The sequence below is a fragment of the Puma concolor genome, chromosome D4 (genome assembly GCF_028749965.1).
Source record: "Puma concolor isolate L17-30 chromosome D4, mPumCon1.1.hap2, whole genome shotgun sequence".
NCBI classification, from domain to species: Eukaryota; Metazoa; Chordata; class Mammalia; order Carnivora; family Felidae; genus Puma; species Puma concolor.
In genome coordinates this window covers 68,783,655-68,798,504 of record NC_141679.1, presented here as the reverse complement: position 1 = coordinate 68,798,504, position 14,850 = coordinate 68,783,655, and the positions used below count along the sequence as shown (strand labels likewise).

Below are 14,850 nucleotides of genomic sequence, written 5' to 3'. Positions count from 1 at the left end.
ACAAACAAACAAAAATCTACTCCTGGAGATGTTAGGTTCATGTAGCCGACACTGCAGACCAAAACATGGCTGAGAGGTGCTAGTGACACCAAGAGACGGCCCACAGCTGCCTTAGAGAGCGAGCGTTGTCGTGTAACTAGGCCTCAGATAAGGCTACTTGGCAGAAGGAAATACAGAGAAACCACCCCGACCCTCCCCTGGGGAGCCTCGGGAGGGGGGAGCAGGAAGGGGAACAGGCCGTGGGGAAGGGTGAGCACAGAATGGGGGATAATCAGGCTCGAAACGTTTAATTGACTTATTGAGCTCTCTGGCAAGCTAAGTCACTAGGAAGCCTGTAGCAGTCTGGCTGGCAACGAAGAAGTGCATGTGGGCACCAGTGATGAGAGGCCTCCTGGGGGAAGGGAAATCAAAACATATCCTTACCCTCTCTTGTTTGAAATCTGCAAAAGCACCATCTGCATATTTCTGCTTGCTCAAAAGCTGTTTCCTCCTCTCCTGACGTTTGGCACGCTTCTGGAATTCCTCATTGTGAATGTTCAAGTGTGAGGTCAGCTCCGCTGTGCTTTGCAGTTTGCTATCACAGTGCTTACACTGGTAGGCGGGGCTCTGCAAGCGGGGGCCGCTGCCCAGAATGACGAAGTCCCTCTTTAGGTCCCGACTGTGGTGGTCAGTGTAATGCATACACAGCAGCTCCGCCGTGCTGAAAGACAGCTTGAAGCACTTGACGCAGCGGAACGGGAGCCACTCGATCTCCTGGGCCTCGCCTCCCTCCACCTCGGCTTTCTCGAAGCTGCCTCTCTCCTCCTCTTCCATCAGCAGCGGCTTCTCGTGCTCGTCGGCGTAGACGGCGGTGAAGTAGCCGCCCAGCTTGCTGGCGTGCTGCTTCTTGGGGAACACCCCCGGGTGGCGCTTCATGTAATGGGACACGATGCCCTTCTTGCTGAAGGACTGGAAGGAGCACAGGGAGCACTTCTTCTTCTCCACGGCCCGCCGGAGCTCCTCGCTGAGCTGCGGGGAGTCGTCCTTGGGTGGGGACGGGATGATCACCTTGTTGGGCTTGTCGCTGATGGTCCTGGAGGCCGCCAGGCAGTGCGTGTAATAGGCGTCGATGTCGTGGCGCTTCTGGTAGTGGGCCGCCAGCCCTTTGCGGATGGGGTTGGTGTAGGCGCACAGGGCGCACTTGAAGAGGTTGTTCTTGCCCTCGGGCTGGGCTCGCACGTTGTTGTGCTTGATGCGGTAGTGCCTGGCGATGCCCTTCCTCGTGGAGCAGAAGTACTTGCACAGCTGGCAGCGGAACACCGTGTGGGAGACCAGGTGCGAGGTAGAGAAGTGAGACGTGGACACGGGCTCCTCTCCCACCTCCTCCTCGGTGATGGACACCTGGGAGGGGCTCACCTCAGTGGTCATCTCGGGCTCGAGGGAGACTGGCAGCTTCGGGGGCGACTGGGAAAACACATCAAATTCAGGCTGATTGTGATACTTCTCGTAGTGGATTTTGAGCTTCTCCAAGGTGCCGTGCGTGTACGGACACAGTTTGCAGCGGTAGGCGCCGTAGCCTTGCTTGAAGATCCTGCTCGTCTCCTCCACGTCGTTCTGGGCAATGTCGGCAGACTGCTCCACGTCGTGCACGAAGTCCTCGGCGGTCACCTTGATGGCCGGGTGTCGCTTCTGGTAATGGGTCAGGACGCCGTGGATGCGGGTGTTGATGTACGGGCAATGCCTGCATTTGTAGACGGCGCCCGGGTTGATGTCGATGTCCTGGGCGAAGTCGGCAGCCTTCACCTTCATGCCGGGGTGCTTCTTCCCATAGTGGGTGAGGAGGCCGTGCAGATTGTTATACTCGGACTGGCACACGGTGCACTGGTATGGGGTGGACGATATGGCGGGGTTGGCGGAGGCCAGCTGGATGCTTTTCTCGGGGGAAAGCCGGGCGTCCTCCGGGCATTCGGCGTCCTGCTCGGGGAGCGGAGCGGGCATACTGTTGTCACAATTCACGGGGCCCACCAGCTCTTCGGACGGAGGGATGATATTCTCGACGGCGTCTTTCTCCTTGATGATATCCAGCAGCACCGACTCGTCACCGTTCATGGCCCAGGGATGGAATGCTTGGTAGTGATTGGTGATGTCCCAGATGGACATGGCCTCGAAAACACAGTCTCGGCATCTGTACGTTTTGGCTTCGGCGGGCATGGTGAGAGAGGGAGGGGATGGGTCGGGCCCAGCCCAGAGTTTGGTAGCCATGTAAGTATAGTCAACATAGTGCTCCGGATGCCTCCTCTGGTAATGTAGGAGCAAACCGCTGGGCTCTGTGTGGGAGTAGATGCACCACTCGCAGTGGTAGCCAGCTTCTATCGAGCCGTCTAGAAATGCCCACCGCATGATGGACGTGACTGTGGCCTTCAGGGCAGGGTGGTCTTTCTTGATATGCTTCCTCAGTGCATAGAAGTAGGGGGAGGTATACGAGCACTGCCTACACTTGAGCGCTCGCAGTTTGGTTTTGTCACGCTCCACGGCAGAGGGGGCGACAAGCACACAGCTGGCAGGCTTCTTCTGGTTGCGGTCACAGAGGCTTCGGATGGTGGCCGTGTGTTGCCGGATCACGTCCGCGTTGGCCTTGAAGTCTCGGTGCTTCTTCTGATAGTGAATGAGTACACCTTTGACCGTCCGGTTCCCGTAATCACAGTGCTGGCAAAAGAACATCTCATTCTCCACAGGAGGGCCGTCTCTCTCAGAGCTGCTTCGGTTCAGCTGTTGCATGGGGGCGGGTGGCCGGGGGGAGCCTTGGGGCCCCTCGGACCCTCTCATCATTGCAGCTGTGGGAGGAGCCTGTCTGATATATTTGGCAGTAACCTTTATTTCTGGGTGTCTTTTCTGGTAGTGGACAAGCACTCCCACAACTGACCGATTGCTGTAGGAACAGTGTTTGCAGTAGTAAAGCTCAGTACTGAGGTCTGGTGGCGGGGGTTGTGGGGGGGGTGGGGAACCCATGTTGGACATTTTGGGAGACATTGGAGCACCCACCTCAAATGATAATTGAGAAAGGGCAGAGCCCCTGTCCACAGACACCATTCGCATGGTTTTCTGGATCCTAAAGTAGGAAGCCTTTTCTTCAGGGTGTTTCTTCTGATAATGAACCAAGACAGAATGCATGTTGGGGCTTGCGAACGAGCAAACGTCACAATCGTAAACGACAACAGTGTTAACTGAGGGGTCCTTCTGATTTTCACATTCTGGAGTAAAGGTCTTTGAAGGAGTGCTTTTATTAAATGTAGCTGGCAGACCGCCACCGCGAGCCACGGGAGTGGAAGTCGCCATGCTCTTGGGGGCCGAATTCAGAATCTCCCTCAGCGTCTGGGATTCCGTACTCAGCCCTTCCTGCTGCTCCACGACGTAGCTGGAAAATATCATCGCGTTGTTAATCTTCACCGTGGGATGCATTCTTTGGTAATGTGGCATCAGGCTTCGGACATTCGGGCTCGTGTAGGAACAAAACCGACACCGGTAGATCAGGTCCGAATGGTCGAAGTTGAGTACATTCATGGCTTCTGGGTGGTGTTCACCGTAGTGCTGCTGCAGGTCTTCAAAGTTGGTGTAATCGATGTAGCATTCCAGGCACCTGTACACTGCACTGTGATCGTTGGGGTCCAAGATGTACCTAAAGCTGAATTTAATGTACGGGTGCATTCGTTGGTAGTGGGTGCTGACGCTCCGGGCAGATTTGTTGTTAAAGTCACAGTGTTTGCAATAGTAAAGCCTTCCGGAGTCACCAAAGTCTGTGTTCTCGCTATTGTGCTCGGTTCCGTAGATAGGAGTCTGGGTGTTCAGCAGAGCGGTGTTGGCGACCTGGTGATCTTTCATGTTTGTTGAGGAGCCGTAATAATCCTCTTCGTCTTCAGACAGGGTGAGCTCAATCTCCGCGCCGTTGGTGGCGTTGTAATCGTGGGTGACGCTTCTGAAGTTGGGCTCCTTCTGGGGCTCCCCGGCATCTCTCGCCCAGATCTGCTGGGCCGAAAAGGAAGTGGCCACCTCCATGACTGGCTCTGTCGGCTCTTCCTCCCTGTCCAACTCCACCTCTATCTCCACTTCGTTGTCGTCCTCTTCCTCCTCGTCGTCCTCCACATTGATCACCGCATCCTCCTGCTGCTTCGTTTGGTTAATTTTGCTCTGCAGGTTGCTGGCTATCTCGTCAATCCTAGTTCTCTTCTTCACGGGCGATAAATCAAGGGGAAAGTCATTGGCGAGCTTCCGGGAGGCCTTAGCTACAAAATTGTTCTTGGAGGACAACCCAAGAATTGAGGTCTGGCTTTTCTTCACAGTGTTGCTGGAAGAGGGGTGGCTGTCTGTCTCGCTTTCCAGTGGCAGGCTTGAGGGCTGCCCCTCGAATTTTGGCAAGTTGTCGCAGAACGAGTGTTTGTGCTGCTGATGGACTCGCAGCCCTTTCAGAGTCGTGGTGGAGTAACTACACATGGTGCACTTGTAAGGGTGCAGGGGCGGGGCTGGCACGGGAGGCTGCGGCTGCTGCGTCGGTGCGGGCTGGGGCTGCGGCTGCGCCGGTACCTGGTGCGGCGGCTGTAGCTGCGGTGGCTGCGGCTGGGACGGAGGCGGTGGTGGCGGCGGCGGCGGCGGCGGTGGCTGTTGCTGCTGCAAGGGATCCAGCAGGACTCCTGATTTCCTCCCGTTGATGCTCGAGCTCTCGTAAGACACCACACCTTCATTCAGCGAAGAAGAAATGCTCTCACTCTGCGAATTCACGGCATCCCAATCTGACGCTGTACCCGTGTGACACTGTTTGTGAGCGCCGAGTTTTAACGAGCTCTTGCAAGTAAACGGACACTCGTCACATTTATAGACGGCAGTCTTTCCGGACAAGTGGATGTTTTCTATGTGACGGGAGATGCTGCGTCGATGCATAGTGAGGAAAGGACAAAAGGGGCACTGGAACCTATTCATGAACCTTCGGAACGGAATCCCCTTGGTCTCCAACAATTTGTTGCCATCTGAGCCCATCAGCTGCTCCGCAGACATGCCGGAAGTCTGGTGATCCATGGCATTTAAGCCATTCTCACTGTCTATTTCGTTCAACTCCTCATCAGAACTGGAGTCATTCAGCATGCTGTTAGTTTCCAGGTCGGCAGAGGAGTTGGTCATGTCAGCCATCCCGTAACGCGATCTCTCCGCCAAGTTAACCAGGCCAGAGTTGTGAGGGGACTTCGGCTTCATCTGCGGGTAAGACACGGGTGAAAACTTGGAAGCGGATGAGGAATTGGGTCTCATGATGGAGTTACTGATGGAGCCGCGGAAGTTGGAGACGTTAGCGCTGGGCATCTCCCGGCTGGCAGCATTCATGGACAGATAGGTGGAATTGGAAGTGGGGCTGGGGGCGCTTTTGTTCTGCACTTCGGGGAGGTTCGTCCCTTCTTGCTGCTGTCTGAGGCTGGAAAGGATCTTGACCATACTGCGATGCTTCTTCATCATGTGGTCGCACCAGCGTTCCCGGCGGGGGGTCTGGTAGCTGCACCACTCACAGCAAAAGTTGCCTCGAGACTTGGTCAAAGGCTTGACCATAGACTCCAAGATGCTGCGCTCCACGACCTCTGCCGGCAGTTCTTTGCAGGGGTCCTGCAGAGACACGGGTGGGACCACGGGGTCTGGCATTGGAGCAGGGGCAGGGAGGGGAGCCGTGGTCTCCTTCAAGTTGTTTTTGTGATACATTTTCTGATGCTTAATGATTCTTGCCCTCCTCGGTGACTTGTATGTGCAAAACTGGCAAGAGAAGACCTTTCCAAATCCCTCGTGCATCATGATATTATAATTTAAGGATCCGGGAACAGGGGGTCCCGCCGAACTCCCTTCAGCTTGAGCTCCGTGGACCTTCCTTGTGTGTTCGATGAGGAGGTTTTTTGACCTGAAGTAGCGGACGCAGAACTTGCATTGAAAAAACTTGTTTGTTGGTTTGGGATTAGGGGCAATATGCTGACCGTAATATCCTGGACTGTGGCCATAGTAGCTTCCGGTCCCCAGTGCGGTTGCATTTTGACCTAGAGAGAAAGCAGAAGGTAAATGAGAACAGAAAAGCAAACGAAAGAGAATTAAGAAATTCCATCATGCAAATCAATTTTTCTTTTCAGTTATTCTTCATTAATAAACATCACATTCAAAAGGCCTAACGTCTCGAGATGAGGCCCTGAAGAGTATTAACGAAGCACTGATGAACTAGACATATTGCTTCTCGCAGGTGAAGATACAGCGTTTGGCTTCAGGAGCAATACTCACCTCATGGCCATTAATGTTCCCTATAGCTATAAAAACACAAGTTCCACACGCTGTGATATTCATTCTAGAATTTTACCAGACACTCTCTTGTCCTCCAAATCGAAAGGGAACTGAGAAACATAAAGAAGCTGAAAGGGCAATAACCTAGGATGCTCCAGAAGAGAAACATGATGCCCAGACCACAAAAATGGCTCCCAAGGAGCAATAAACTTTGACAAAGCCACACATATCAAGAACCATGGCTACAGGCTAAAAGTAGACAAGCACCATGAAATAGATCGGATACGCTGAGATTCTTCAAGATTTACCTGATAAATCCTCTGCGATCGCAAATTCGTCCTTTATAGAGGAATACTCCACCTCTGTCTGATTACTGGCATTCATGGACCCGGATCGTGGCTCGTTAGCATTGTCTTCAGCAACATCAGTTGGCTGCAGAAATGCCGTGTGGACATCCTGAATGTGCGCCTTGAGATCTTCATAAGACGGGGCTCTGAAGTCACAGCCATCGCACTGAAGCACCTCCATGATCTGGGCCTACCTTCTCACATTAGGAACCTGTGACAGAAGTCAGAACAAAGCCTCTTAAGAAATGCACTAACTGCATATCCCAAGTTGATGGGGCTACAAGTCCATTAACGGAAAAAATTCTAACATCGGCAGATTTCCGTTACTGAACTCTGCCAGTTGGAACACTGGCCAAAGACACGCAACCAGAGATAATAGGGACAATGTCCTTGACTTTGTAACTTCAAAGAAGGGGGGAAAGCCCAAATAAACATTTTCCAGTTTGATATAATAAACGTATCTTGAAATGCCATTTGTCAAGGAAACCCTTAAAAGTCTAACCGTTTTAGTAGTTTCTGAATTTCTTGACTGAATTCAAATTTCTTGGTAAGTCAATACTGGCTTTGATTCTGGCTCGGACCCACTTTTCTTTTGAACTAGACCCTTCTCAGAAGTAAAGAGGATTGTCTGTACAGAAGAAAGGACAAATTTCAATCTTCATTAGCTGTTTTAATATTCTAACACATTTCACCCCCAAATGGTGAAACAGTATTGAAGTCTTGGAGTGGTGGTAGAGAGAGCTTTTATTATACCTTTTATCATTTGAATACCTTAACTGATATTTGGGGTACACCTCTTTCCTCCTTTCCCCAAACAGTTTAGTCGTGTGTGTGTGTGTGTGTGTGTGTGTGTGTGTTTCATAAGCTAAATGGTTATTTTGCTTTTTACTACCTACCAATTATAACCTAACAGCTTCTCCAATCTAATTAGGTCATAAAGTATTTCTCATGAGATTCTCAAACAACCAACTTTATATGACAATCCAGTTTCTAGTTTAAAGTCGCACCTTGGTACCTCAATTTACATTAAGGTAACAGACACAGTTTTGAAGAGGGGCTTCTAAGTCATGACTTTCTCTTTTCCCACTTCTCTCCTTCACAAACGTGAAGCGTATGCTCGCACGCAAAAAACTGTGAACCTGATGTAGAATCAAGCAAAACTTGCCCGGCTCCCTTCATTCTGGTATTCACCGTGTGACTGAAAGACATAGATGGCTTCACATTAATTCAATGGAAAGGCTCACCATTAAGAAGTTAAAAATGTATTAGAAGGTGCAGTTTGTCCTATCTTAATATATACCTTGAGTTGAGATACCCGGTTATTATCTTAATCGGTGAGTTAACTTCATTGAGCTCACCGCAAACTCTACTGAATCACCGTAATCTAGAACCAGATGTCCAAGAACTAAAGCTGTAGCCAAATCTTTCTATACTTTTATTGTACAGCAAGCTTCTATACTTTTCTGGCAAAAGGTAAATTGTTTCTGCAGGGGGAACAAAGTCTAGTGATATGTCAACGTGGAGAAAGGAGCCATTGCGGGCGGATTTTCTATGAAAGAATGCTCCTGCTGATAGCCTGCTAAAATAACTTCTGGCAAGTCGAGCTCTGGACAGACTGAGCTTGCAGAGTGAGACACAGATATTTACCTCCTCTTCTTTCACCCAGCAATTTATCCTTTTTCAATAAACACTGAACTGTGCACCAGAGTCTTTTCAGCTAACTAAGTCTCAATATTCCAGATACACAAGCTTTTATGCCAAAGCACCAACCCAAATTGTGTGGAAGAGGTTGCTATCAGCTCTGGATCAAATTACAGCAGTCACTGAGGCCCCACCCCACTTCTCCTTTCGCACAGTCCATTAGACCTGAAAACAAATTTTTCCATGGTGCAGACGACTCCTGCATTTAGAACACTTCACAGAAAAAAGCAGATCATCCAGTGTGCACTCCCCATCCCCCAAGCCTAGCCCTTTCATCTCAGCCAAACAAGCCACAGCTCTGCTGAATGTGTTTATCACACTTTCAAGAGATATGAGCTCCTGCGTCACTGAAGCTCTAAGACTCACTAAGCTGCCCTAGTCCTCTGAGCTTTAAGGAGCAGCCATTTTAGCTCAGAGCTTCTCCTCCGTGCACAACATGGCTTCTCTGGGATTCTGCTAGGCTGACAATCAGAAATGAGCAGTAGAAGAACAGGCTGGGCTCCTCCTATGCTCTTCTCCTCCCAACAAAGAATGAACTGTTTTCATTGCTTTCTGAAAGGCAGCACCTTTCTCCTCCTCAAATGTCATTCACCAAGATCTCGGAAGGTTCTTTTATCCCATGATTGATAAGCTTGTTCGTTAGTCCCAGCAGAGCACTGGTAATTGCAGGACGATATCCTGGACCAGACCCTGTTCCACAGGAGGATTTGGGGGTGGGTTGGGGGGACCTCCAGAATGCCTTGGCTTCTTGGGAGTCGTCCTTCCACACACAGAAGACATACCATCCGACTCTGCTTGCCAGATTCCAAAGTCTAATGACCTTTGTTAATCACCAGCCAGTCTGTCTGCATCAGCAGACCCTGCCAACAGACACACCCTTCAACACAAAGGCTGTAGCTATTCCTTTTAAAAGAGGTTCTCTGAAAGCTCCATTGTGTAGCCCGAGAGGAAAACAAAATCTCTTCCCTTCAAAACTTCAAGCCTTTAGAAATAATGCAACAAAAGGCTTTCTGCTGCGTGTCTTTCGGAAATTTTGAAACTGGTTTGCACAACATCAACAAAAATTCTGGTCCTGCACAAGGAAAGGAGGGCACCTTCAGCATTGAGTCATCCACCCGGAGATGAAATTCATCTCTCTGTGCAGTTCTCTTAATATCTTGGTGTCTTCTGAAGCTGTTATCAAGGATTCTAACTTCGCTGGATGCAAACACAAACCAACAGCCTCCTTGTTCTGCTACAAAGGAGATTAAAGGGTTAGGAGATCAGAAAAAAAAAAAAACCCACTGATTTGGAAAAAGAAGAGATGATGAAAGTGATTTCCTAATGGGTTCTAGCTTTAATGTTGTTGCAGTCTCTACCTCAAAAATAGCTCAGAGCCTTAGAAGAGGTTAATCTCCAGGCTGCCGAGAGAACCAGCGTCAGGTACAGCTGAATGGCCCTCAATCTGATGTCTGCACCACGCACGGAAATGAGGACGGAGCCTCCTTTGAAAGCCATTTTGCCTTTGTGTACACATTTCTCCTGAAGACGCTGACAGAAGAAAACAGAAATTTCCAGCAGGGCCTAAACAATCAAAAGAAACGGAAACTTGATGTGCTTATGAGACGGAGGGCACACACACGTGCAAGAAGTGAGAGCAGGAGGAGAAGAAGGGAATGGGGGAGGCACAGAGACAAAGAGAGCCGGACGTGAGGATGACCCATCCATCAACCAGACTATGTTTTCGCAGCAGATGGTAATCCTCTGAGAAACCAACAACGAGGAAAGAGATGAGAAGTATCTGCCTGTTTCATCCACCCAGCAAGAGGAGCAATACTGAAACACTAAACTAGACACTGATCTGCTACAAAATGATGATTTAAAGCTAAAAGCCCTGACCTCCTACCTACTTACTTCATTTAAAAACACAGTCATAATGAGATTAGCAATATTTTTTTTCCTCACTGACCCAATCAGCAAAAGCAAAAGCAAAAGAGGAAGCTTCAGAACTAACTAAAAAGAAATGCCATTTCAGAAGGTCCTGGGGTGAATCTACAAATCAAACAAGCCCCTCCATCTCCTGCCCCCAATGCAGGATTTCCAGGCCCCTCAAGGTCAAACGGGTGTCAATGACTAGACCCTAACACCACCCGCGATGAAAGCTACTCTGGTAACATGGATTCATTCTCGAATAACCTAGTGCCTAAGTGATTAATCCTCTCAACACGCACGAAGCCCCTAGACCATTCTAATTATTCATTACTCTTCAGTACTACTTGTTATCGGTGATTGGTTTTGTTCCATTTACATTTCTAGTTTGGGGATTTCAAAAGGTGGGGTTTGGATGAGAAACCCTAAATCCAAATTTCCATATCTGATAAACTCCTAAAGACATATTTAAAGAAAACCCAGAGATCTTGTTCAGGATTTGGAATACACACAGGAGAATGGGGAGAGGGAGTTGCTCCGTCAATTACACTGCCTGCCCACCCACTTTCTGTGCTCAGAACCCCAGGGATCCATCATGCCTCCTCGAAGGTGAAAGGGGGCAGCTTTCCCACAGCTTGACTGCGTGTCCTTCCGGCTCACGGCCCAGACATACCTGGAGAGGGGGAGGCATCTTTGATGGCTCACAGTGTTCTTCCAACCCAGGCGACCATCAACCCTCGCCCAGGGCAGCTTGACGAACACGCTTCCCTAGGCCTGCATGGCCCAGGAGCAGAAACATGGTCTTCAAGTCAAAATCCCAACTGTCTCCAGGAAGTGCCCAAACTAACACGTGCAGGCCTTACCCGGATCAAACCTGTTCTCTGATGAAGGACTGTTGACCAGAAATAAAGCTGTGAGGCACCACAGCCACGGGGATTCAGTAGCAACTAATTATAACCTTCAAAGCCTTTGAGAAATAGAACCAGAGACACCATAAGGTGCTTTTCCTCTGTCCACTCCAGAAACCTAGTTTCAGTTATAAGGCACTGAGCTCCCCAGTTCTCCGGAATCTCAAGTCTGATGAAAGGTTTTAGTTAGCACCTGTTGTTTGTGCTTCTCTTACTTTCCAATGAATGGAAAAACCAATTATCCAAGGCCTGGTAGTGGAATGCATAAACTCTGGAATAGTTCAGCTAGAAAAACAGAAACATCAAGAACCTAAAGATCATTCCACAAATACATTTGCAGATCGGAAAAGGCTGATACAATGAGGTCAGGGAGCTATGGCATGTGTCAGGACATTAATATTTCTAATTATGAGCCCCGGCACTACCATGGTTTGGTAGGAAGGAAGGATTTTCATGCTTAGGCTGAAAAATGGGGGGAAACCACTAACTCATCCACTTGAGAATGTGGGCTGCTGTTCTTAAAACAAGGCGTATTCTACATCACTACTTATCATTTACCCTTGTCGTGGTCAAAGTGGGAGTTCTAGTAATTTAAAAATCTTTTAAAGCATCTTTACAAACAGGACTGGACTGAGAAATTGACGTAAAACTTCCTTTCAGGACCAAGAACAGTAGTGATAGGATCAAACTGACAAATACAAATATGGAATCTCTCTCTGTCTCTGTGTGTGTGTGTGTGTGTGTGTGTGTGTGTAATAATTAATTTTACTGATTTAATTTGACCTCAGATATGGGTGTGTGCCCTCCAAATTTAACAGGGACTCTGTCTATTAGAGCAGAATCAGCATCTTCCAAGTAAGTCCAAATGATTTATGTACTCCTCCCATGTTCTAGTTAAAAATAAATAAATAAACCCACAAAATAAACCAACAAAGAACTTCTGACAACAAACTACCTCCATCGATCCCACAGCATTCGGTACTACCATAGATCCTGGCTCACCATGTGGTGTCTTCAAATGTCCTATCAAATGTTTATACTGTTTGCTACATGATCTAAGCAGTTCTGTGTACTCTTGGCAATTCACCACACTAATGAAAGGTTTAACATATCAGGGAGGATAAATAATTAAGGAATTCAGAAGGGAGACACAGCTGTTCTTCAAAACCAAATTTTCAGAAGAGAAAGGATTAATTTGCAATCACATATGTAACCCCCAATATGATACTGAATTTAAATAGTAGCAGAGAAATACCATGAGACCCTGAGTCCTGCCAATGCACGTAGCCTCTGTTCTGTGTGGTCAGCCCGGTCCATCTGTGGACCTCGCACATGAGCGCAAGTCTGAAGCAGGCAATCTGCAGATGAATAGCCCACTCACTCTCTGGCCCACGATGGTACGTTTCAGGGTATCTCTTGCTTCAGCTTTGTTCTGCGTGAAGTTTGCAAGTATCACCGGACATGTTGAGTAATATTTCATAACAGACACCTTTGGGATCATCATTAAAATGAGATGAGCATCTAGGGATACAATCTAAGTGACTAAAAAACTGTCAGATATGTAAATAAGAAGCAATTCTGGCTGAGTGACCTGTTATGAAAGCAGGTAGTGAGTGTCTAACACAGAAAGAGATAGTACATACCTTCTGGAGAATTCATGCATTCCTTTGCAATGATATAAGGCTAATTGAGGCCAACAGGCCAATCGGCAGCCTGCCAGCTCTCCTGTCCTTAGAAAAGGAAGCGTGTGATTTGAACAAGGAGATAAAAGAGGAGAGAAGGGACTAGAAAAGAAAGGGAGGAAGCAGGGTGGTATCTCAGTAGCTTTAGACTTCATTGTCTGTGAAGGGGAACCTGCAGTTCGCTAGATAACTCTAATTCTGAGAAGTGTCCTGACAATATTCTCCTTGAGAAACAAAACAAACCAAGACGCCTCCTCACACTAAAATTCTCAAAACGCAACCGTGACAAACGCGATCTCAGCTCATCTTGTTCTTCCAAATGACGGAAAGCCATTCTCGGTGTTGAATGAATTCTCTGAAATGTCATGGGCCCATCAGGAAGTTCCTTGGAAACTTTGAAGCCACTCTTGCCCCCGCACTGAGAACAAGAGATAACGGATTTCTCTCCTGGAGAGCCAGTCCTCACCCAAACGGCAGAGACAGAAAATCACGGTGTTCCTTTATAGACTCTTCAGAATGCTGGCTGGGTTTCTACAGACACTTTTCACACTACAAGAACTCTCATTATAAAAATTGTAAAATTAAAGGGAAGTTGCAGATATGCTGCTGGGTCTTCATTACAGAACTGATTAAGACGCAGAGTAAGCAGAAGCTGCAGTAAAACTCATCTTGCACCTCAGGAAAGACCAACCCATGCATCGAGTACCTCCTCTGTGGGTTTGAAAGCTTGACTGACTTCAGGCGTTGGGTATGCCTTCATGGCCATAACTGTTTCTGGCACAGAAGGTCTGGCCAACCACACAGTCTAAATTCCACAGTTTCAGTGAACGGCTCTAGAAACCATTTTAACAATTCACCTTGTTCTCTATTACCACTCAGAGAAAAACAAATCAAAACCAAAAACTGGGGTATGGCTGTCGACTTGTGGAGGGTAGAAGAAAGCTTTGCTGCAAGAACTCTTTTATTTGGGGAAAAGCCCACAAGAATCCCAATCTAATGCCTCAGAGACTCATTCATTGCCTTATGTATATGGTTTGCTCACAAAATTCAGACAAGTCGCTTCTTTTACATGCGAATTTGTCCAAGTTTGCTCATACCAGTATGGCACACAAGGACCGGATCCAAACACTGCAATGACCTTCCCAGCCTAACTTCTTATATCTGACAAAACTGACTATACAAGCCTGACACTTGGGTCTGTCTGTCTTTCTCCAAACCCTGCTTCCTGATCTAACTACCCCATCAGGATGAAAGCCCTAAGCAGATTGCTTTCTAGAAAGGTAAACAATGGCTGGGCTTGTGTGGATCATGAACACTTCCAGATCCTCCTACCCAAGGACACTGTGAGCTGCCTTTTTTTTCCCCTTCTTAGCCTCCACCTATATAGCAGAAGCTATCAGAGGCTGCTGTCCTTCCTCCTTAGTAAACTAACCAAATGATCCATTCATATTCATCGGTTGTTCCAACAAATTGATAGAATCTTATAATAAGAAACACACAGTATGTGTTTATGTATGGAACTGGCAAATACCCAAGAATTAGTAATGTTTTTTTTAAAAAAACGATAGGCAAGTAATTTCTTTTCCCTTGTAATCGCCAATCAACTTTCAGCAAGTAAGTTTACTCCTAAAAATCACTACCCCTCAAGAACTTCTAAACAGAAAGTTAAGACATTTGTTTGCCAAACCCAAGAGTAGGATTTATCACCATGTGAAAACACAAGAGTGCACCAGTACTCAGCCAAGCCCCACATTCCATAAAACCTTAATAATAAATCGCATTTTTGCCCAACAAATTTGGTTTTCTCAGCTTACTCACTATTGGGCTGCTCTAAAAAAAAAAAAAAAAAAAAAAAGATAGGAAAAAAAAAAGATAATACAGAAATGCCTATCCAGCAAGTAAAAGAATTTGTTCCCAGCAGGTGTGAGAACTCTGCCTGCCACCTTCACCTTAAGCAAGTCTTTCAAAGCCTTTACTTGGGCATTTTGCTAAATGAAGAAATCAGATTATACCAAAAGGGAGGGTTGTATA

The 14,850-nt window shown here is 47.7% G+C and overlaps 1 protein-coding gene across 8 annotated transcripts in view; it reads right to left on the bottom strand.

The window, feature by feature from the left end:
- ZNF462 (zinc finger protein 462) overlaps nucleotides 1-14,850 on the bottom strand; it is a 139,785-nt gene that overhangs the window by 74,688 nt on the left and 50,247 nt on the right. For 6 of the 8 annotated variants that reach the window (XR_015242922.1, XM_086683639.1, XM_086683640.1 and 3 more), the window contains 2 exons: nucleotides 6,582-6,831; nucleotides 424-6,038 (listed from right to left, as the gene is read on the bottom strand). Coding sequence is in view for 7 of the 8 variants with exons in the window: in XM_086683639.1 (XP_086539765.1) it covers nucleotides 424-6,038; nucleotides 6,582-6,801 (5,835 nt within the window). In the remaining variant the exon portion in view is untranslated. Of the gene's footprint in view, nucleotides 1-423; nucleotides 6,039-6,581; nucleotides 6,832-12,780; nucleotides 14,644-14,850 lie in introns of those variants that run through there. The other 2 variants (XM_086683641.1, XM_086683644.1) reach the window with 2 other exon arrangements.